Source organism: Dendrobates tinctorius, unplaced genomic scaffold (genome assembly GCF_039654945.1).
Source record: "Dendrobates tinctorius isolate UK_male_01 unplaced genomic scaffold, ASM3965494v1 ptg000164l, whole genome shotgun sequence".
Taxonomy (NCBI): domain Eukaryota; kingdom Metazoa; phylum Chordata; class Amphibia; order Anura; family Dendrobatidae; genus Dendrobates; species Dendrobates tinctorius.
Genome location: NW_027361831.1, coordinates 9,715,782 through 9,737,784, shown reverse-complemented (window position 1 = coordinate 9,737,784; position 22,003 = coordinate 9,715,782). Strand labels below are relative to the sequence as shown.

The following is a 22,003-nucleotide window of genomic DNA, read 5'->3' as shown; positions in this document are numbered from 1 at the left end:
CCACTGTATGTCTAGTGTGTGTGTACTGTGCATGGTATATGGCCAGTGTGTGAGTGCTGTATACAGTATGGTCCCTGCGTGTGGTATAGTGTATCCAGTGTGTGAATGAGGTGAGAGAGTGTAAAACAGAGAGCGCAGGACCCAGGGACTGGGCCTAGGTCAGAGAAATGGGGCTGTAAGGCCAAAACTGGATGTGCTGATACATACATAAACAGCTCCGCTCCGTACACCTTGTACACACACGGCTCCGCTCTGTACACCTCGTACACACACGGCTCCGCTCCGTACACCTCGTACACACACGGCTCCGCTCCGTACACCTCGTATACACGCGGCTCCGCTCCGTACACCTCGTACACACACGGCTCCGCTCTGTACACATCGTACACACACGGCTCCGCTCCGTACACCTTGTACACACGCGGCTCCGCTCCGTACACCTCGTACACACGCGGCTCTGCTCTGTACACCTCGTACACACACGGCTCTGCTCCATACACATCACACACACGGCTCCGCTCCGTACACCTCATACAAACACGGCTCTGCTCCGTACACCTCGTACACACGCGGCTCCGCTCCGTACACATCGTACACATACGGCTCCGCTCCGTACACCTCGTACACACGCGGCTCCGCTCCGTACACCTCGTACACACGCGGCTCCGCTCCGTACACCTCGTACACACGCGGCTCTGCTCTGTACACCTCGTACACACACGGCTCTGCTCCATACACATCGCACACACATGGCTCCGCTCCGTACACCTCGTACACACGCGGCTCCGCTCCGTACACCTCGTACACACGCGGCTCTGCTCTGTACACCTCGTACACACACGGCTCTGCTCCATACACATCGCACACATGGCTCTGCTCCGTACACACGCGGCTCCGCTCCGTACACCTCGTACACACACGGCTCCGCTCCGTATACCTCGTACACACGCGGCTCCGCTCCGTACACCTCGTACACACGCGGCTCCGCTCCGTACACCTCGTACACACACGGCTCTGCTCCGTACACCTCGTACACACGCGGCTCCGCTCCGTACACCTCGTACACACACGGCTCTGCTCCGTACACTTCTAACAGGCGGCTCCGCTCCGTACACCTCGTACACACACGGCTCCGCTCCGTACACCTCGTACACGCGCGGCTCCGCTCCGTACACCTTGTAAACACGCGGCTCCGCTCCGTACACCTCGTACACACACGGCTCTGCTCCGTACACTTCTAACAGGCGGCTCCGCTCCGTACACCTCGTACACACACGGCTCCGCTCCGTACACCTCGTACACGCGCGGCTCCGCTCCGTACACCTTGTAAACACGCGGCTCCGCTCCGTACACCTCGTACACACGCGGCTCTGCTCCGTACACCTTGTACACACACGGCTCCGCTCCGCACACCTCGTACACACACGGCTCTGCTACATCCCCCCTGTAAACCCCTCCTGACCCCACACAGAAACTTCCCCTCATCCAGCACCATGACAACCAGCACAGCAGAGTCCTGCATACACTGAGGCCCCTGATCATGTGGCCCCTGACTCCTCCCCTCCTGTGACCTCATCCCAGGTCCTGTGCGCACAGAGCAGCCATATATGTGGAGTGCGGCTCTGCAGGTGGAGGTAGGTGCTGGAGATTCCCCATTACTGGGCACAGGGAGCAGTAACCCCTCCATTACTGGGCACAGGGGGCAGTAACCCCTCCATTACTGGGCACAGGGGGCAGTAACCCCTCCATTACTGGGCACAGGGGGCAGTAACCCCTCCATTACTGGGCACAGGGGGCAGTAACCCCTCCATTACTGGGCACAGGGGGCAGTAACCCCTCCATTACTGGGCACAGGGGGGCAGTAACCCCTTCACTACTGAGACCAGTGCAGTGGTTTTATGTTGCCACTTTCTAACATTTTTTTGTTGCTCTTCTAAGGGTATGTTTCCATATTAAGGAAATGCTGCGGAGAGGACGCAGCTCCACCTAAAGTGCTGCTGGCTATACATTGCGCATCCTATACATAGACTGTGTAATTTATCTTGTGGAGATTGAACATCTCCTTAAGACAAATAGACATGCCGCGGTCTATAAAGACGGGCCACATGTGTGTATATGCAGGGATGCCGGAGGCTCGCATAGTGTTTAATAAATCCTCTCCACTATGCTGTAACATCTGGCTGCTGCAGATTGGACTCTGTGACTGTACGTAGCGTCCAACCCGCGGTTTCCTGAACGTGGAGACATACCCTTATCCATATGACCCAACTGTGAGAGACAGGAAACACATATTCCTCATCTAGTACAGTGCTGCGTAAGGGCTGGCTATTTATTCATCGCCTTTTGTTGTTTTCGAAAGGGACAACCATGTCAATAATTGATGCTATAGTTTGAAGTTGTGGAAACCAGTGGCTGAGTCGTGGAGTGAAGATCTGTAGGACATCGGTAGAAGAGCGTCAAGATGTGAGAGAATTCTGCACGTGAGTGCTTGCTGCTGGACTTTGAGGGTGCAGGTGAAGAGGACAGCGATGTGAATGTGAGTAGATAGTTTTTAGATATGGGTAGAGGTGAGGTTTAAAGGGAATCTGTCACCCCATTTTTGGGCATTGAGCTGCGGCCACCGCCATCAGGGGCTTCTCTACAGCATTCTGTAACCTGAAGGATAAGAAAAACAAGTTAGATTATACTCACCGGGGGGCGGTGGGTGTCGCAGTCCGGCGCCTCCCATCTTCTAGTGATGGTGTCCTCCTTCTTACTTCTGCCGCGGCTCCTGCGCAGGCGTACTATATCTGCCCTGTAGAGGGCAAAGCAGAGTACTGCAGTGCGCAGGCGCCGGAAAAGGTCAGAGAGGTCCGACGCCTGCGCACTGCAATACTTTACTCTGCCCTCAACAGAGCAGATATAGTACGCCTGCGCAGGAGCCAAGGCAGAAGTAAGAAGGAGGACGTCATCGCTAGAAGATGGGAGGCACCGAACCGGACCGCGACACTCATCGGACCGGACCGCCCCCCAGGTGAGTATAATCTAATTCGTTTTTCTTATCTTTCAGGTTACATCTGGGGCTTATCTGCAGCATTGGATGGAGCCGTCCGTGACCAGCAATTTTCTAATTATGTGACTTCTGGAGGCAATTGGTTACTCAGGATTTTATTTAGAGGTATCAGACTACAGGTGGCTGAATACAAATGCATGTCACAGTTTCAGATGAATATTTTTAAAATATTTAGAAAGCCACATATCACTTATTAATTTACATTTCATAAATACTTGATACTTTGGGTTGGTATATTGCATAAAATCCCAATAAAATACATTTAAACCTGTAAGTGTAATGTGCAAAAATGCCTAAAAAGTTCACAGGGTATGAATAGTTTTTCACGGGACTATAGGTGGCTGGTGGTAGTGCAGTCAATGATGAAATCTTGTCAAATATGTTTATAGAGCTGTAGTACTGCTAGTGCCGATTCCAGCGTCAGTAAATGAGACCTGAATTCACATTAAGGCCGGAGTCACACTAGACGTATAAAAAATCGTTCCTTTTTTAACGGACTAGAATTGCACAAGTGTTTCATGAACAGTGATCCGTATGTCATCCGTGTCCAATGCGAGGATGCGATCTCCTCGCATCAAAGTATCCATGTGACATTTTCTTGCCGGCTTGTAAAGTGGACATATAATGGGTATATATATATATATATATATATATATATATATATATATACACACACTGCTCAAAAAAATACAGGGAACACTTAAACAACAGAATATAACTCCAAGTAAATCAAACTTCTGTGAAATCAAACTGTCCACTTAGGAAGTAACACTGATTGACAATCAATTTCACATGCTGTTGTGCAAATGGAATAGAATAGACAACAGATGGAAATTATTGGTAATTATCAAGACACCCTCAATAAAGGAGTGGTTCTGCAGGTGGGGACCACAGACCACATCTCAATACCAATGCTTTCTGGCTGATGTTTTGATCACTTTTGAATGTTGGTTGTGCTTTCACACAAGATTTTGCAGGAAGATTTGCTGTCGGTCAGCGTAGTGTCCAGAGGCTGGAGGCGCTACCACGAGACAGGTCAGTACACCAGGAGACGTGGAGGGGGCCGTAGGAGGGCAACAACCCAGCAGCAGGACCTCTACCTCAGCCTTAGTGCAAGGAGGAACAGGAGGAGGAACAGGAGGTAGCGGTCCTGCTGCTGGGTTGTTGCCCTCCTACGGCCCCCTCCATATCTCCTGGTGTACTGGCCTATCTCATGTTAGCGCCTCCAGACTCTGGACACTACTCTGTCAGACACACAAACCTTCTTGCCACAGCTCACATCAATGTGCCATCCTGGATGAGCTGCACTACCTGAGCCACTTGTGTGGGTTGTAGAGTCTGTCTCATGCTACCACGAGTGTGAAAGCACAACCAACATTCAAAAGTGACTGTCACGCTCACCTCCCCGGCTCCCGCTCGTCCTGCGGCTTCGGCGGCCGCTGCTCTGACCGTCGCTGCCGCGGCTCTCCCTGGCCGTGCTCCTGCCGCCGCTGCTCTGTCTGCCTCTGCTGCGGCTCCTTCCGTCATGGCACCGGCGGCTCCCGCTGCCTCCCGTGCCTCCACGCCGCCCTGGTCTCTCCGGCGCTTCCGGTCCTCTCGGCCCGCCCCCACTGCTGGTGCCTGTCCATCAAATGCCTCTCCTGTCCTGCGGCCGGCCTCTGCTCCCTCTCAGGTACGCAGGCGCACGCCCCCCTAGACTAGGCGCCCTATCCCTTGGCCCCATGACTCTGCCACACCCTGACCCGGAAGTTCTACAGCGTGCCCTATATCAGGCAGCCCCTCCCTATGCTCTCTGCCTGACTATCAATTGTGGTTCACGTTCTGATATCGGGTCCACACTCTCCTGCGTTCCTTCTGTCTCTGCGCTTCGTACCGTTCCTGGTTTCCCACTAGTTTCCCTACTTGTTACCCTTGGACTGCAAAAGTTATTGTGCAATTTGTCCTGAGTACGCCGATACCTGATATGTGGGGGGAACCACTGTTTGGGCGCATGGCAGAACTCGGAAGGGAAGGAGCGCCGTTTGACTTTTTCACTGCAAAATTGGCTGGAATTCAGATCGGACGCCATGCCACGTTTGGAGAGCCCCTGATGTGCCTAAACAGTGGAAAACCCCACAAGTGACCCCATTTTGGAAACTAGACCCCTCAGGGAACTTATCTAGCTGTGTGGTGAGCACTTTGAACCCCCAAGGGCTTCACAGAAGTTTATAACGTACAGCCGTACAATTAAAAAAAATCATATTTTTTCCACAAAAATGATCTTTTCACCCCCAATTTTTATTTTCCCAAGAGTAACAGGACCCCAAAAGTTATTGTGCAATTTGTCCTGAGTACGCTGATGCCCCATATATGGGGGTAAACCAATATTTGGGCGCATGGCAGAGCTCGAAAGGGAAGCAGCACCATTTAACTTTTTTGGCTGGAATTGAGATCGGATGCCATGTCGCGTTTGGAAAGCCCCTGATGTGCCAAAACAGTGGAAATCCCCCAATTCTAACTCCAACCCTAACCCTAGCCCTAATGGGAAAATGGAAATAAATATTTTTTTTTTTTTTATTTTATTATTTTTCCCTAACTAAGGGGGTGAGATAAAGGGGGATTTGATTTACTATTTCTGGCGGTTTTTATGTTTGGCAGGTGTCATACACTAAAAGACGTTTTTTATTGTAAAAATAGTTTATGCATCACCACATTTTGAGAGCTATAATTTTTCCATATTTTGACCCACCGAGTCATGTGAGGTCTTATTTTTTGCGGGACGAGTTGACGTTTTTATTGGTACCATTTTCGGGCACGTGACATTTTTTGATCGCTTTTTATTCTGATTTTTGAGACGCAGAATGAACAAAAACCAGCGTTTCATGAATTTCTTTTGGGGGGGTTCCGCTTGCGGTAAAATTGATAAAGCACTTTTATTCTTCGGGTCAGTACGGTTACAGCGATACCTCATTTATGTCTTTTATGTTTTGGCGGTTTTTTGCAATGAAAACAATTTTATATAAAAATTATTTTTGCATCGCTTTATTCTGCGAGCTATAACTTTTTAATTTTTTCGCTGATGACGCTGTGTGGCAGCTCGTTTTTTGCGGGACAAGATGACGTTTTCAGCGGTACCATGGATGTTTATATGCGTCATTTTGATCGTGCGTTATTGCACTTTTTGTTCGGCGGTATGATAATAAATCATTTTTTGCTTCGTTTTTTATTTTTTAAGAGGTTCGCTAAAGGGGTTAACTAATGAGACAGTTTTATAGGGTGGGTCATTACGGACGCGGCGATACCAAATATGTGTACTTTTATTATTTTTTTGTTTTTTTATTTTCAAAAAATGAATTTATTAGGGAATATTTTTTTTAATTATTTTTACACTTTTTTTTGCTTTATTATAATGTCTCATGGGGGACATCACTGTCCTGTGACAGATCGCTGATCTGTCAATCTGTCACAGCCACTGCTGCAGGCTTCCTCATGCCTGCGCTCTGCGGGCAGTGAGGAAGCCAGCTCCCTGCAGGCCCCCGAAGGTCCCCGTCGCCATACTGGATCCGGGGTCCTGCAGGGAAGGCGACCCCCGCAGCGGCGCTGCACATCGCGCTGCCGTGGGGGTTGCAGGGAAGCATGGAGGGAGCCCCCTCCCTGCTGATGCTTCCTTTAACCCCCGGTACACCGCGATCATGTTTGATTGCGGTGTGCCAGGGGTTGACGTGTCGGGGGCGGTCCGTGACTGCCCCTGACACATTGTGCCGGGTGTCAGCTGTGATAATCAGCTGACACCCGGCCGCGATCAGCTGCACTCCCCCCATGAGCGCAGCTGATCGCATTAGACATACTATTCTGTCCTTGGGAATTAGGTCCCAGGTCACATGGATGGAATATTACGTCCATTGTAGGAAAGGGGTTAAACTACATGGCCTCAGTGGATAACCGTCTACTGGCTCTCCAGACTGTGGCCTCTGCTCCAGCCTAGACGGCAACCCCCCACCCACCACCCCGTTTGGCGAAACCCCCACGGTATAACGGCGATCCCAAATTATGCAGAGGGTTCCTAAATCAATGTCAGCTACACTTCGAGCTGTCCCCTCTGCAGTACCCTACTGATCGGGCCAAGGTGGCTTTTGTTGTGTCCCACTTGGAGGGTGAGGCTCTTGCTTGGGTAAACCCTCTCTGAGAGCGAGACGACCCCATTGTCTCCCAGCTCTCCTTTTTTCTGGACACCTTTCGGAAGGTGTTCGATGAACCAGGTCGCTTGGTCTCTACTACCGAGGCGCTGTTGAATCTCCACCAGGGCACGCTCTCGGTAGGTCAGTACGCCATTCGGTTTCGTACCCTGTCCTCAGAGTTGGGGTGGAACAATGAGGCCTTGGTGGGAGCCTTTTGGTGGGGAGTCTCTGGTCGAGTTAGCGGGACGAGATACTCCAGCCTCACTGGAGGATTTGATCTCCCTGGCCACCCGCATCGACCTACGCTTTCAGGAGCGATCCCGCGAGGCTGCTAGAGAGAGAAGACCTCGCGTTCTCCAAGCTGCTCGTAGTCGGCCCTGCTCCTGCCCAGTGTCGTCTTCTGCGGCTCCTGCACCGGAACCCATGCAAGTGGATCGTCTCAAACCGGTGGAGGAGCGTCGGAGAGAGAGGATCGAACAGAGGCTCTGCTTCTATTGTGGGAGTGCATCCCACTTCCTTCTCTCCTGTCCTATACGCCCGGGAAACGCCTCCGCCTAGGACAGGTAAGAGAGGCCTCCCTTTGTGATTCCTCTCTACCCTTGATTCTCTCCGTTCTTTTGCACATAGGCTCCAAACGTTCCTCTGAGTGGGCTTACATTGATTCGGGCGCAGCGTGCAACTTTATTCAGTTCGAGGTGGTTAAGAGACTTCGGATCCCTGTCCGATCCCTGGAGACTCCTCGGCAGATTGCTTCGGTCGACTCTTGCGGTTGTCCGTTACTCAGGTCACCGAAGAAGTGGAACTTCAGATTGGAGCTTTACACCGGGAGAAGATAGTCTTTTATGTGCTGCCCTCGCTATCTCATACCATCCTCTTGGGCCTACCCTGGTTGAGAACTCACGAGCCTATCTTGGACTGGCGCTCCGGGGATATCCTGCATTGGGGTCAGTCGTGTCAAGACAAATGTCTGTCTTCCGTTCAACCGAAGAACTTCACGCCTCCCACTTCAGTCTCTACAGACTTACCTTCGGCCTATTGGGCTTTTTCGGACGTCTTTAACAAGAAGGAGGCGAGGTCCTGCCCCCGCATCGGCCCTATGATTGCCCAATCGATCTTGTCCCATGGTCTACTCCATCTCGTGGTCGGATCTATCCTCTATCCCCCTCCGAGACTCTGGCCATGACCGAATATATCCAAGAAAACTTGGCCAGGGGCTTTATTCGCAAGTCGTCTTCGCCTGCAGGAGCTGGGTTCTTTTTCGTTAAAAAGGATGGATCTCTTCGTCCCTGCATTGATTACTGGGGCCTCAATGATATCACCATCAAAAACAAATATTCGCTGCCTCTCATTCCGGAGCTATTCGACCGTCTACGGGGAGCACGGGTCTTCACGAAATTGGATCTCCGAGGAGCTTATAATCTAATCCGCATTTGTTCCGGAGATGAATGGAAGACCACTTTCAATACCCAAGACGGCCACTATGAATATTTGGTCATGCCCTTTGGCCTGTGCAATGCTCCCGTAGTGTTCCAGGAGTTTGTCAACGACGTGTTTCGAGACCTCCTCTACTCCTGTGTGGTGGTGTATTTGAACGATATCCTTGTATTTTCCTTGGACCTGGCTACCCACAGAAAAGACGTCCACCAAGTCTTACTACGATTAAGAGAGCATCATCTCTACGCCAAACTCGAGAAGTGCGCCTTCGAGCAGTCCTCTCTGCCGTTCTTGGGTTATATCATTTCTGACTCTGGCCTACGTATGTACCCGGGAAAAGTGTCCGCCGTGCTCAAATGGCCGCGTCCCCAGGGAATCAAGGCAATCCAATGATTCCTTGGTTTTGCCAATTACTACCGGCAATTTATTCCACACTTTTTCTACCTTGACCGCTCCTATCTCCGCCTTAACCTGAAAGGGAGCCAACCCTCACGTCTGGTCCCCGGAGGCTGAAGATGCCTTTCAAACCTTGAGGTAAGCTTTCGCTACAGCGCCCGTACGCCATCGTCCTGAAGTTAATAAACCCTTTATCCTTGAGGTAGACGCATCGGCCATCGGAGCCGGGGCGGTTCTTTCCCAGAAATCTTCCTCCGGTTGACTGCTCACCTGCAGTTTTTTCTCTAAGATGTTCTCCACCGCAGAGAGAAACTACGCCATTGGTGACAGAGAGCTGCTTGCCATCAAATTGGCCCTGAAGGAGTGGCGGTATCTTCTGGAAGGAGCTGTACATCGGTTTAAAATCTACACCGACCACAAGAACTTGGCATACATCCAGTCAGCACAAAGACTTAATCCCCAGCAAACCAGGTGGTCGCTATTCTTTGCCTGGTTCGATTTTGAGCTGCATTTCTGGCCCGGTGACAAGAATCTCAAAGCAGATGCTTTATCCAGGTCCTTTCTGGTCTCCGATAATGAAGAAGAGCCATCACACATTGTGGACCCCAGTAAAGTCATCATGGTCGCACCCATTAGCTTGACTTCGTTGCCGCCGGGTAAGACCTTCGTGCAAGAAAGCGAGAGGAAGCGAGTGTTACACTGGGTTCATGCCTCCAAGCTAGCCGGCTATGTGGGCCTCAAGAAAACACTCCTCATTTCTTGTTTTTATTGGTGGCCATCTCTTCAAGATGTCCGAAGTTTTATTGCCTCTTGCCCATCATGTGTCATGTCGGACACTGTTCACACCAGGGTGTCCGGCAGACAGCGGTAATACCCTGTTGGGTATTCTGTTCCAGTCGGGATAGGGTTAACCAGGTTGTCATGCTGGCTGAGGGCTGGGCCACGCCCTAGGTCTTTAAATAGTTCGTCCTGACTATGGGCGTCGCCGACTATAGCTTTAGCCTAGTGCTAGCAATACCGGTCAGCAGTGGTGGTGTTGGAGCGTCTGATATTTGGTGCAGTATATCCCTCAGTGGTTCTTTCTCCAATCTGTTATATATATATATTTGGTTGCCCTTGCACATTATTGTATTTACTGTGTGGTGTTTTCTTTTACCCCTGTCCATACGTATTTGTGGGGTCTGGTGTCTGGTCCCCTCACTGGGTGGAGGGAGGTGGGTTCAGCTTAGGGCTGGACAGGAGACAGGGACAGGGTGGAGGCTCAGGCAGGCACACCTTCAGTGTAAACCCTGGGTAGAGGGACAGACAGGGTTCCCCTAGTCTGAGGGACATCACAGGGGTCCCGGGGTTTTTGCCTAAAGTAACCTAGGCATTCCATGACATTATAGTCGGCCCAAATAATAAAGTGAAAAAAAAAAAAAAAGGGAATATAGGGGTTACTTACTATGGATCCTATACTTTCCCTAACCAAGCAGCTGGAGGCTCTATCCATACAGGTCACTGAACTCAGGGGGGCGGTCCAGCAACAAGGCCTGTCAGCTCCTGCAGTACCTGCTGAGGCTGCAGCCAGGGCAACTGAGCCCAAGTTTCCCCTTCCTGAACGATTTGCTGGTGATCGTGGTAAGTTCACGGTGTTTCGTGAATCATGCAAATTGTATTTCCGTATGCGTCCACATTCCTCAGGTAATGAGGCTCAACGCGTGGGCTTGGTGATTTCTTTGCTGAGTGGTGACCCACAGGCCTGGGCCTTTTCACTCCCTTCAGACTCACCGGCATTTGAATCTGTAGATTTTTTTTTCTCTGCTCTGGGTTTGATCTATGACGATCCAGATAGATTAAACTTAGCAGAGTCTAAGATACGCTCACTGCTACAGGGTGATCGACCAGCTGAGGATTACTGCACGGAATTCCGGCGCTGGGCGGTGGACACGCAGTGGAATGACCCTGCGCTTAGAAGTCAATTTTTGCATGGGGTTTCTGGAAGGGTTAAACAGACTCTCCTAATGTACGAGACTCCCGCCTCTCTGGAGGCTGCGATGGCACTTGTAGTACGCATAGAGCGACGTCTCCGTCGGGGCGCTGGTTTCGTTGCCTCCGGGAGGTGGGGGAGTGGTCGGTGAGGTTGCCGCGGGTGAATCCGTGGAACCCATGCAGATCGCTGGTATAGCACAGTCACCGAGTAACAAGCCTAAACGTCCTTGGCACAGAAGGCAGGGGCTCTGTTTTTTTTGTGGCAAAGGAGGACATTTTATTAACGCTTGCCCCCTGGTACCTAAGAAGGGCGCGCCGGCAGAAAACTGATAGGCTCAGAGGGTTTGGAGGAGTCTAGTCTGAGCCTTTGTGTATCCTCCGTCATGGTTTCCCAGTGTATGCTCCCTGCTAGGGTGGTACTTGGGGGGCAAATGCTCTCTATTACAGTATTTATTGTTAGTGGCTCAGCTGCCAATCTCATTGATGAGAGGTTCGCGCATACAGCGGGATTTCCGGTGGAGAAATTGCCGAACCCCATCCGGGTGGTTACCATCAATGCTTCCCCGTTGTCTCAAGGGGAGATCACAGAGTGTGTGTTGGATATACAACTCCACATCGGAGTATTACACTCAGAGCGGGTAACTTGTAAGGTGCTTAGTAACTTACCGGCTCAGATGGTTCTGGGCTTTCCATGGTTGTCAATGCATAATCCTGTTATTGATTGGAAGACCCAGGATATAATTCAGTGGAGCAGGGAGTGTCAGGAGAGGTGCCTGGCTACATGTATTTCCGCTTTGACCCCCAGTATCCCGGAGCCGTTGCTGGATTATGCGGATGTATTTTCTGAGAAGGGTTGTTCGGAACTACCACCGCATCGCCCCTATGACTGTGCTATTAGGTTGAAACCAGGGGCCAAGTTACCTAAAGCTAGAATGTTTAATATCTCAGGTCCCGAGAGGCTAGCTCTCAAGGAATACATTGCGGATAGCCTGAGCAAGGGTCATATTAGACCTTCCTCTTCTCCTCTGGCTGCTGGCTTCTTCTTTGTTAAAAAGAAGGATGGCGGTTTACGCCCGTGTCTGGATTTCAGAGAACTCAACCAGATTACAGTCCGTGATCCTTACCCTATGCTACTTATACCCGATTTATTCAACCAAGTGGTTGGTGCCAGGTGGTTCTCCAAACTGGACCTCAGGGGGGCGTACAATCTTATAAGAGTCCGTCAGGGGGATGAGTGGAAGACAGCGTTCAATACCCCTGAGGGTCACTTTGAGAGTTTGGTAATGCCGTTTGGGTTGACTATGGCACCGGCGGTCTTTCAACACTTCATTAATGATGTCTTCTCTCAGTTGTTGGGGAGGTTCGTTATAATTTATCTTGACGACATCCTCATTTTCTCTCGCGACCATGATACAAATATAGAGCATGTTAGACAGGTTCTGCAGTTGCTCAGAGAGAACAGGCTCTATGTCAAGCTTGAAAAATGTGTGTTTTTCGTACAGGAGCTACCGTTCTTGGGTTATATAATCTCCGCCTCAGGTTTTAAGATGGACACCGCAAAGGTGCAGGCGGTACTACATTGGGATCGGCCTGATAATCTTAAGGCGCTTCAGCGATTTCTTGGCTTCTCCAATTACTATAGGAAATTTATTAAGAACTTCTCTATGATTGCCAAACCACTGACTGACATGACTAAGAAGGGTACCGACTTTTCTGACTGGTCTGAGCCTGCGGTACAGGCGTTTGAATTCCTCAAGAATAGTTTTGCCTCAGCGCCCATTCTGGTGCAGCCCGATGTCTCCTTACCGTTTGTCGTGGAGGTGGATGCGTCGGAGGTTGGAGTGGGGGCTGTACTGTCTCAGGGCCCTTCTTGGGCCAAGTTGCATCCGTGTGCCTTCTTCTCCAAGAAGCTGTCGCCTGCGGAGCGTAATTATGATATTGGCAACAGGGAACTATTGGCCATCAAATTGGCATTTGAGGAGTGGCGACACTTCTTGGAGGGGGCTGTTCATCAGATTACTGTGATAACCGACCATAAGAATTTGCTTTATTTAGAATCTGCTAAGCGCCTGTCCTCCAGACAGGCTCGCTGGGCATTATTCTTCACCCGGTTCAACTTCATTGTTACCTATCGCCCTGGGTCGAAGAATGTTAAGGCAGACGCTTTATCCAGGTGTTTTCCTGGTGGAGAGTTATGTGAAGAGCCGGTGCCTATTCTCCAAAAGGGTGTGGTGGTATCTGCCATCACGACAGAGATTGAGGCAGAGATTGCGGAGGCTCAGGAGGTGGTACCGCCGGGGTTGCCTGCTAATAAATCTTTTGTGCCGCTACATCTACGCTCTAGAGTGTTGGGCGAACATCACGACACGGTACTGGCAGGTCATCCAGGGGTTAAGAGCACTCTGGAACTGGTATCGCGTCGTTTTTGGTGGCCTAAAATCCGGCAGGATGTGGCCTCATATGTGGCTGCCTGTAACACGTGCGCACGGGCCAAGACTCCTCGTTCCCGTCCCGCTGGTAGCTTGCAGCCTCTCGGGGTGCCCAGTAAGCCATGGACTGAGATTTCCATGGATTTTATTACTGACTTGCCCGCCTCGGCAGGGAACTCGGTCATTTTGGTAATTGTTGATAGGTTCTCCAAAATGTCACATTTCGTTGCTTTACCGTCTTTGCCCAATGCTAAGACTCTTGCTCAGATATTTATTCGCGAGGTGGTCAGACTTCATGGTGTCCCGTCTGACATTGTGTCTGATCGAGGTACGCAGTTTGTGGCAAAGTTTTGGAGAGCTTTTTGTTCTCGCCTTGGAATCAAATTATCTCATTCATCGGCTTTCCACCCTCAGTCGAATGGACAGACTGAGCGGATGAACCAAAACCTGGAGCAATACTTGCGCTGCTTTATTTCCGACAATCAGGAAGAGTGGTCAGCGTTTCTTCCTCTGGCAGAATTCGCAATAAACAACCATTGCCAGGAATCGTCTGGGGAATCTCCTTTTTTTTGTGTGTATGGTCAACATCCTCAATTTTGCACCTTGCGTCAGGGGTGCTCAGTTGGCGTCCCTGAGGAGGACCAGTTGGGAGCTCAATTGTCGTCTGTTTGGAGGAGAGTCAAGCAGCGCTTGTTGAAGGTGGGTTCCAGGTACAAACGGGTGGCTGACTGCAGACGTGTGCCAGGTCCGGACCTGTGTGTGGGTGATTGGGTGTGGTTATCTACTAGGAACATTAAGCTCAAGATACCGTCACTTAAGTTGGGTCCCAGGTTCATTGGCCCATTTAGAATCTCCGCAGTGGTCAACCCCGTGGCATTTCGTTTGGAGTTGCCGGCTGTGTATAAGATTCATAATGTATTTCACAAAGCATTGCTAAAGAAGGTCGTGGGTTTGGTGGATGGTTCCCCCGGGCCACCACCTCCCGTCTTGGTGGATGGCGCGTTGGAATTTGAGGTGTCCAAAGTGGTGGACTCTAGGGTTGTGCGTCGCACTCTACAGTACCTGGTCCACTGGCGTGGCTATGGTCCTGAGGAGAGGACATGGGTGCCGGCCTCTGACATTCATGCTGATCGACTGGTTACTATGTTCCATCGTCGCCATCCGGACAAGCCAGGTCCTCGACATGGTGAGGTTCCGGAGGTCCCTCGTAGAAGGCGGGGTACTGTCATGTCGGACACTGTTCACACCAGGGTGTCCGGCAGACAGCGGTAATACCCTGTTGGGTATTCTGTTCCAGTCGGGATAGGGTTAACCAGGTTGTCATGCTGGCTGAGGGCTGGGCCACGCCCTAGGTCTTTAAATAGTTCGTCCTGACTATGGGCGTCGCCGACTATAGCTTTAGCCTAGTGCTAGCAATACCGGTCAGCAGTGGTGGTGTTGGAGCGTCTGATATCTGGTGCAGTATATCCCTCAGTGGTTCTTTCTCCAATCTGTTATATATATATATTTGGTTGCCCTTGCACATTATTGTATTCCCTTGTGTATTTACTGTGTGGTGTTTTCTTTTACCCCTGTCCATACGTATTTGTGGGGTCTGGTGTCTGGTCCCCTCACTGGGTGGAGGGAGGTGGGTTCAGCTTAGGGCTGGACAGGAGACAGGGACAGGGTGGAGGCTCAGGCAGGCACACCTTCAGTGTAAACCCTGGGTAGAGGGACAGACAGGGTTCCCCTAGTCTGAGGGACATCACAGGGGTCCCGGGGTTTTTGCCTAAAGTAACCTAGGCATTCCATGACATCATGTGCCAGAAACAAAGTCCCTCGGCACCTACCCTCCGGACTCTTACACCCGCTTTCGGTTCCTTCGGCTCCCTGGCAGCATGTCGCAATGGACTTTATTACTGATCTGCCTCGGTCTTCTGGCCACACCGTCATCTTGGACGTGGTGGATCGGTTTTCCAAGATGGCCCATTTTATTGCTCTGCCAGGCTTACCCTCCGCGCCAGAGTTGGCGAGGATCTTCGTCACCCATGTTTTCCGGATTCACGGCTTCCCCAAGCATATCGTTTTTGACAGAGGGGTTCCGTTCACCTCGCGGTTTTGGAGGGCCCTGTGCAGTATGATGGAAGTAACGTTGGACTTCTCTTCCTACCATTCCCAGACCAACGGCCAGGCAGAAAGTACAAATCAAATCCTTGTGACTTATCTCCGGCATTTTTCCAACGCCCACCAGAAAGACTGGTCCAGCCTACTCCCGTGGGCCGAGTTCACCTACAACAACCATACCAGTGAGTCCTCCTCCAAATCACCCTTCTTTATTGTCCACGGGCCACATCCAAGAGTTCTTCTGCCGGTACCTCCTGTCTCGGGTGTGCCAGCGGCCGATCTTCTGACCGAGGAGTTCTCCAGGGTCTGGCGGGAGACCAAAACCGCGCTTGATCGTGCTCAGGGCAGGATCAAGGGACATGCCGATAAAAAACGCCTGGATTCTCCACTGTACCAACCTGGAGATAAAGTATGGCTGTCTTCAAAATTTTCCGTCTGAAGCAACCCTCGTATAAACTGGGTCCTCGGTACATAGGTCCGTTTGAGGTCTTGGCTCGTATCAATGATGTGGCCTAAAAGTTAAAACTTCCCGCCTTGCTAAGGATTCCTAATTCTTTCCATGCTTCTCTCTTCAAGCTTGTTATCCTTAACTGCTTTCAACCTTCCACTGGTCGCTCGCCCCCGCCTGTGTCCGCACAGGATGTCTTTAAAGTGAAAGACTTTCTTGCAATGAAAAGATCCAGAGGTAAGATCCTCTTCTTAATTGACTGGAAGGGTTTCGGTCCCGAGGAGAGATCTTGGGAGCCCCGGGAAAGCATTCAGGCTCCTCGTATCCTAGCCAGATTCCTTTTTGGTCTTAAGAAGAGGGGGCGTAAGGAGGGGGGTACTGTCACGCTCACCTCCCGACTCCCGCTCGTCCTGCGGCTTCGGCGGCCGCTGCTCTGACCGCCACTGCTCTCCCTGGCCGTGCTCCTGCTGCCACCGCTCTGTCCGCCTCTGCTGCGGCTCCTTCCGTCAAGGCACCGGCAGCTCCCGCTGCCTCCCGTGCCTCCACGCCGCCCTGGTCTCTCCGGCGCTTCCGGTCCTCTCGGCCCGCCCCCACTGCTGGCGCCTGTCCATCAAATGCCTCTCCTGTCCTGCAGCCGGCCTCTGCTCCCTCTCAGGTACGCAGGCGCACGCTCCCCTAGACTAGGCGCCCTATCCCTTGGCCCCATGACTCTGCCGCACCCTGACCCGGAAGTTCTACAGTGTGCCCTATATCAGGCAGCCACTCCCTATGCTCTCTGCCTGACTATCAATTGTGGTTCACGTTCTGATATTGGGTCCACGCTCTCCTGCGTTCCTTCTGTCTCTGCGCTTCGTACCTTTCCTGGTTTCCCGCTAGTTTCCCTACTTGTTACCCTCCTGTGTTCCCTTCCAGGTCCAGTCCGTTCCTGCCTTCCTCTGCCTGTTCCAGTGCCTCATCCGCTACCCGTTCCTGCCACCTCCCTGGCTGTCCACCACCATCCTCACGGCTACAGCACTCTCCCCTGTGGTAGTCGCCATCTCCCGTCTGTTCGCCTGCACGTCCCCTGCCTGCGTCTCCCTCCGGTTGTCCCCAGGTATCAGCTTCCGTGGCGATAGTCTCCCCTGGGTCTGCCCCTAACGCTCCCTGTATAGGGGGTGGTACACCTGGCCAGCTCGCCCTAGGGAGGTTCGTCGTCACGGTCCTGAGGGTTCAACTCCCAGAGCTCTCCAGCCTCACGGTGACCAAAACATCAGCCAGAAAGCATTGGTACTGAGATGTGGTCTGTGGTCCCCACCTGTAGAACCACTCCTTTATTGAGGGTATCTTGATAATTGTCAATAATTTCCATCTTTTGTCTATTCCATTTGCACAACAACAGCATGTGAAATTGATTGTCACTCAGTGTCGCTTCCTAAGTGGACAGTTTGATTTCACAGAAGTTTGATTTGCTTGGAGTTATATTCTGTTGTTTAAGTGTTCCCTTTATCTATACTATGTGTAAACATGTATTCTATTCTATTTTAAAATGTTAGTGTGATTTTACAGTATAGCGCTCTGAATTGCCGGCTTTTCTAAAGGACACCGGTGCGTATTTCTCGCAAGTCACATGCATGGTCCGTGTGTAATCCGTTTTTTTTCTCGCCCCAATAGACTTGCATTGGCGAGTCTCGGCCGAGATATGATTTCTCTCCCATGTATAATACGGGCGAGAAAAAAAACGGATGATGGGAGCTGCCCCATAGATTAACATTGGTCCGAGTGCTATGCGATTTTTTTTTTTTTTTTTTTTTTCTCACATAGCACTCGCCCGTATTTCTCTCTACTGTGACTCCAGCCTAAGGAAGATGAGTCTATCATAAATGTAGTAAGCTGGAGGCTCCAAGGAAGAAACTGCTTGTTGTGTGTGGTCTAAAATATATAGGATTTAATAGTTGATGTACAGAAAGAAACTAAATTTTGGAAAATGATAAAAATAGTAATACAATAATGATCCCTCACTATTTTAGTGCCTCAACTGCTTAGGTCAATCAGTGGCTGAAGCAGTAGCCATTGACTGGGAGAATGGAGGAGTGGTCTTAGGATGTATTTATACATTTGATGTTCTCGAATGAATGTTATCCGTGGTTTACACAGATGGCATTCGTACCTGTGATATTCTATGGGGCCATTCACATGTCTGTGATTTTTTCCGACGACCGAGCTGATTCCTTTTTTTCCCGATTGATTCCTTTTTCTCATTCTTGAGAATATCAGATGTCTGAATAAGTCCGTAATCAGCAATTCAGCTTGCGTTCTAGTCAATATGAGATGAGATTCAACATCTATGTTGTATCTCCTCATATGTTTCCCCATATCTCCAGTAATTGTATTATTGCCTAAAATTCTTTTTGATGTTACATCGGATCATCTTCTTTTCATTCAGGTCCCTACAATTTCAAATGCCATAAAGGATGGATAGGGACAGGGACAAAATGGCAGAGAGGATATTACACCTCACCCTAGAGATCCTCTTCCAGCTTACTGGAGAGGTGAGAGATTCTGATGACGTCACATTACATCATTCTTATCTATGGGAATAACAGATGGACAGAACTGGAGAGGTGAGGACTCTGGAAATGTCTGTAGTGAGATTTATTAATGTGTCTCTCCATAACCAGGATTACACAGTAGTGAAGAAGACCTCTAGTAAGCGCTGTCAGGTCCCTGTGTCTGAGGGATGGGGAAGACCCCTGAGCCCAATCACGGGGACTCCACCTCACCCCCTGATACATGAGGACATCAATGACCAGAAGATCCTAGAACTCACCTACAAGATGATTGAGCTGCTGACTGGAGAGGTGACACTGCTGGGAATGCTGGGACATTATACAGTAACGCTATGAAGGGATAGGGGGGGTGACAGTATCATTGTATGTGTCAGGTTCCTGTAAGGTGTCAGGATGTCGCCGTCTATTTCTCCATGGAGGAGTGGGAGTATTTAGAAGAACACAAATGTTTGTACAAGGACATCATGATGGAAGTTCTTCAGCCCCTCAGATCAGGTAATAGACAGGTCTAAATACACACAGCCTATAATTGTTTGTACGTAAAGAATGAATTCAGTCCCTGTATGTGTTTCCTTCAGGTCCATCCAGTAAGAGGACAACACCAGAGAGATGTCCCCGTCCTCTTCTTCCACAGGACTGTAAACAAGAAGATCCTAATGTTCCTCAGGATCATCAGGTAGATGGAGAGAAGGTGTCATGAGATCTCCCCTATGATGTGTAGACGGCTGTGAAGGTCTTGTGTTCAGTCTTGTTTTATCCACCAGTATTATATGTTTTAGGCTATGTGCACACGCTGCGGTTTTTGCTGTGGTTCCACTGCGGTTTTGGCCGCAGCAGAACTGCAGCAGTTCTGCAGACAGTGTACAGTAGTATGTTATCCTATGAGATTTACATTCTGCTGTGCACATGCTGCGGATTTTTAACTGCGGTTAAGTTGCGGTTTTGAATCCACAGAAAGAAATGACATGTAAATTCTTTTCTGCGGATTCTGCTGCGTGTTACCATCTCCTCCATTGTAGAGATGATAAACCGCTGGGAAAACCGCAGGCCAATCCGCAGGTAAAACCGGTCATTTTACCTGCGGTTTTACCTGCGGTTCCGCAGAAAAAAAAATCTGCAGACCAATCCACAGCGTTTGCATATAGCCTCATACTTATGTAATGAGAACAGTGGAGATGGCAGGATTAGAGCTGATCATAGATGTGACTTCTCCATTTGTCTATGAGTGTGTATATGTTTTGTCATCTGATGACGTCCCGTTTGAGGATGGTGATGTCTGATTTGCTGTCTGGTCTCTGCTTTACTTGTTTGCGTTGCGTTCTTTCCTCATAATGCACACTGACGGTGCACTCTCTTGGTGGCTCATCACTTCTCACTGGAGCCAACAAGGGAGCTCACTGTCACTGCGCGAAGGAATATATCACTGTCAGCAGGAAACGCATACTGAGCATGCACCGGAATTAACAACCAACACATGCTCAATAGATTAGGGATTAGCCCAGTCCCTAAAAGGGATGTTACTGATTACGTTTCGTTTTGAGGGTGGGGAAAGCAACTATGGCAGTGACTGCAGCCCCGGCTTCCTGATGACATCCTATTTGAGTATTCCAGCATGAACTGGAATTCTCAAATGAAAAAAAAAAGCAGGAAGACAATAGTAGAGAAGTTTTAAATAAAGTATAATAAAAAGCCATTAGATTATTACATTAAATAGATTTACATTTCTGACCAAATTCGACTTTCAGAGAACCCTTTTAAGACCATCAGGGATAAGACATTACATTCTAAAACAAAATACAAAAACATTTTTTATTATTAAGCTGTGAATAATGGTCAGGTGCATCTGGAGACATTGGTTCTTTTGACGTCATCTGTCAGAATTGGCACAGTCTGTCACTGGAGATGCATGGACTCGTTGGAGGGTAACAGGTGCTACCTAGCAGAAACGTGGGGTGATTATATAATTGATTTAAAATTTCTAACAATAATAATAATCTTTTTATATAGCGCTAACATATTCCGCAGCGCTTTACAGTTTGCACACATTTTCATCACTGTCCCCGATGGGGCTCACAATCTATATTCCCTATCAGTATGTCTTTGGAGTGTGGGAGGAAACCAGAGTGCCAGGAGGAAACCCACGCAAACACGGGGAGAACATACAAACTCCTTGCAGATGTTGTCCTTGGTGGGATTCGAACCCAGGACTCCAGCGCTGCAAGGCTGCAGCGCTAAAATGAAATATTCAGATAAAGAAATGACATACAATCATATTATAAGCTCACTTTACAGGTGGTTGTTGTGGTTAACAATCCTTTCTTTGAGCCCCTGAAGAAGGCATGATATACTGTATATAAAAAAAAAAAGAAAAAGTACATCAAGATGTGCAAGCTGCCTCAGCATCGATTTACAACAGCTTATCTTTTTCCCATTCAGGTTCCTTCAATATCAGATCCCTTCATTGGAGATCTTCTATATGAGAGAACTTACCTGATTGACCCATCAAGGATGTATATGAACAGGGAAAAGATGGCGGAGAGGATATTACATCTTACCCTAGAGATCCTCTTCTGGCTTACTGGAGAGGTGAGAGAGATTCTGAAGGCATTAAATTATATCATTCTTAACTATGTTAATAACTAGAGATGAGCGGATCTTTTGAAATTCAGATTCATTGTATTTGTCAGGTTTTTTTAATTTAGTTTACTTAAAATAAAATAGTGCAGATCACAGAAATAAAATGCTGCTAATTGCCTGGAAAATAAGTCTAGAACACAGGATTCTCATTGGAGTCAAATTAACATGTTTTTAGCTCTGTAATACAAACACAGCCTCTTTAATTTCCAAATGACTTCCACCTATCTGCCTAGGTGAAAGCAGATGGTAACCAACAGCATATTTTACAATATACTGCAGTATCAGAATTTTTAGGCTACCTAAATTCTATAAACAGTCTAAAAATTATCCCTTTTTGGCCAGATGTATACACTGTTGTTCATACACAGGTGGTGCACATGGAAAAAGCTGTGGCATTTTCTTTACATTGTGTGCAACAGTTATCCCTGTTTGGGCAATATAAAGAGCTTTGAAATTTGCCAAAGGAAGAAGTGATAACTTTTTCATAAGCTGTCCAAAAATTGTCCCTTTAACAAGGAGACAAAATAGGTGTAGTATACTGCTTTGAATGTGAAGAAGTAATGGCCTGTCAATTAGAAGTGAAAAACATTATTCACTTTTTTCGGCTTCGCAACTGGTTTGTTAATCACAAAAGACTTTTTTTCTGCAGACAAAACAGTTATTCTGTTTTGAACATGCAGACATTATGGCTTTTCGCCAAGCTTTTACAAAAACGAGCCCGCTTTTAAGACTTGTTTCTTGAGGGTACAGAAGCATGATGTCACGGGGTTACCGCAACAGAGAGGAGCCAGAAGACCGCAGCGTCTGATTGCTCCTACTCCTGCGCTGAG

At 49.2% G+C, this 22,003-nt stretch overlaps 1 protein-coding gene across 1 annotated transcript in view; it reads left to right on the top strand.

The window, feature by feature from the left end:
• The first annotated feature begins 1,495 nt into the window (after nucleotides 1-1,495).
• The window catches only part of LOC141053001 (uncharacterized), a 151,239-nt gene continuing 130,731 nt past the window's right edge, over nucleotides 1,496-22,003 (top strand). Inside the window, 7 exon segments of the mRNA XM_073550322.1 lie at nucleotides 1,496-1,634; nucleotides 2,360-2,536; nucleotides 18,413-18,518; nucleotides 18,648-18,827; nucleotides 18,911-19,031; nucleotides 19,115-19,212; nucleotides 20,973-21,122. Coding sequence (XP_073406423.1) covers nucleotides 18,441-18,518; nucleotides 18,648-18,827; nucleotides 18,911-19,031; nucleotides 19,115-19,212; nucleotides 20,973-21,122 — 627 coding nt within the window. The 5' untranslated portion in view covers nucleotides 1,496-1,634; nucleotides 2,360-2,536; nucleotides 18,413-18,440.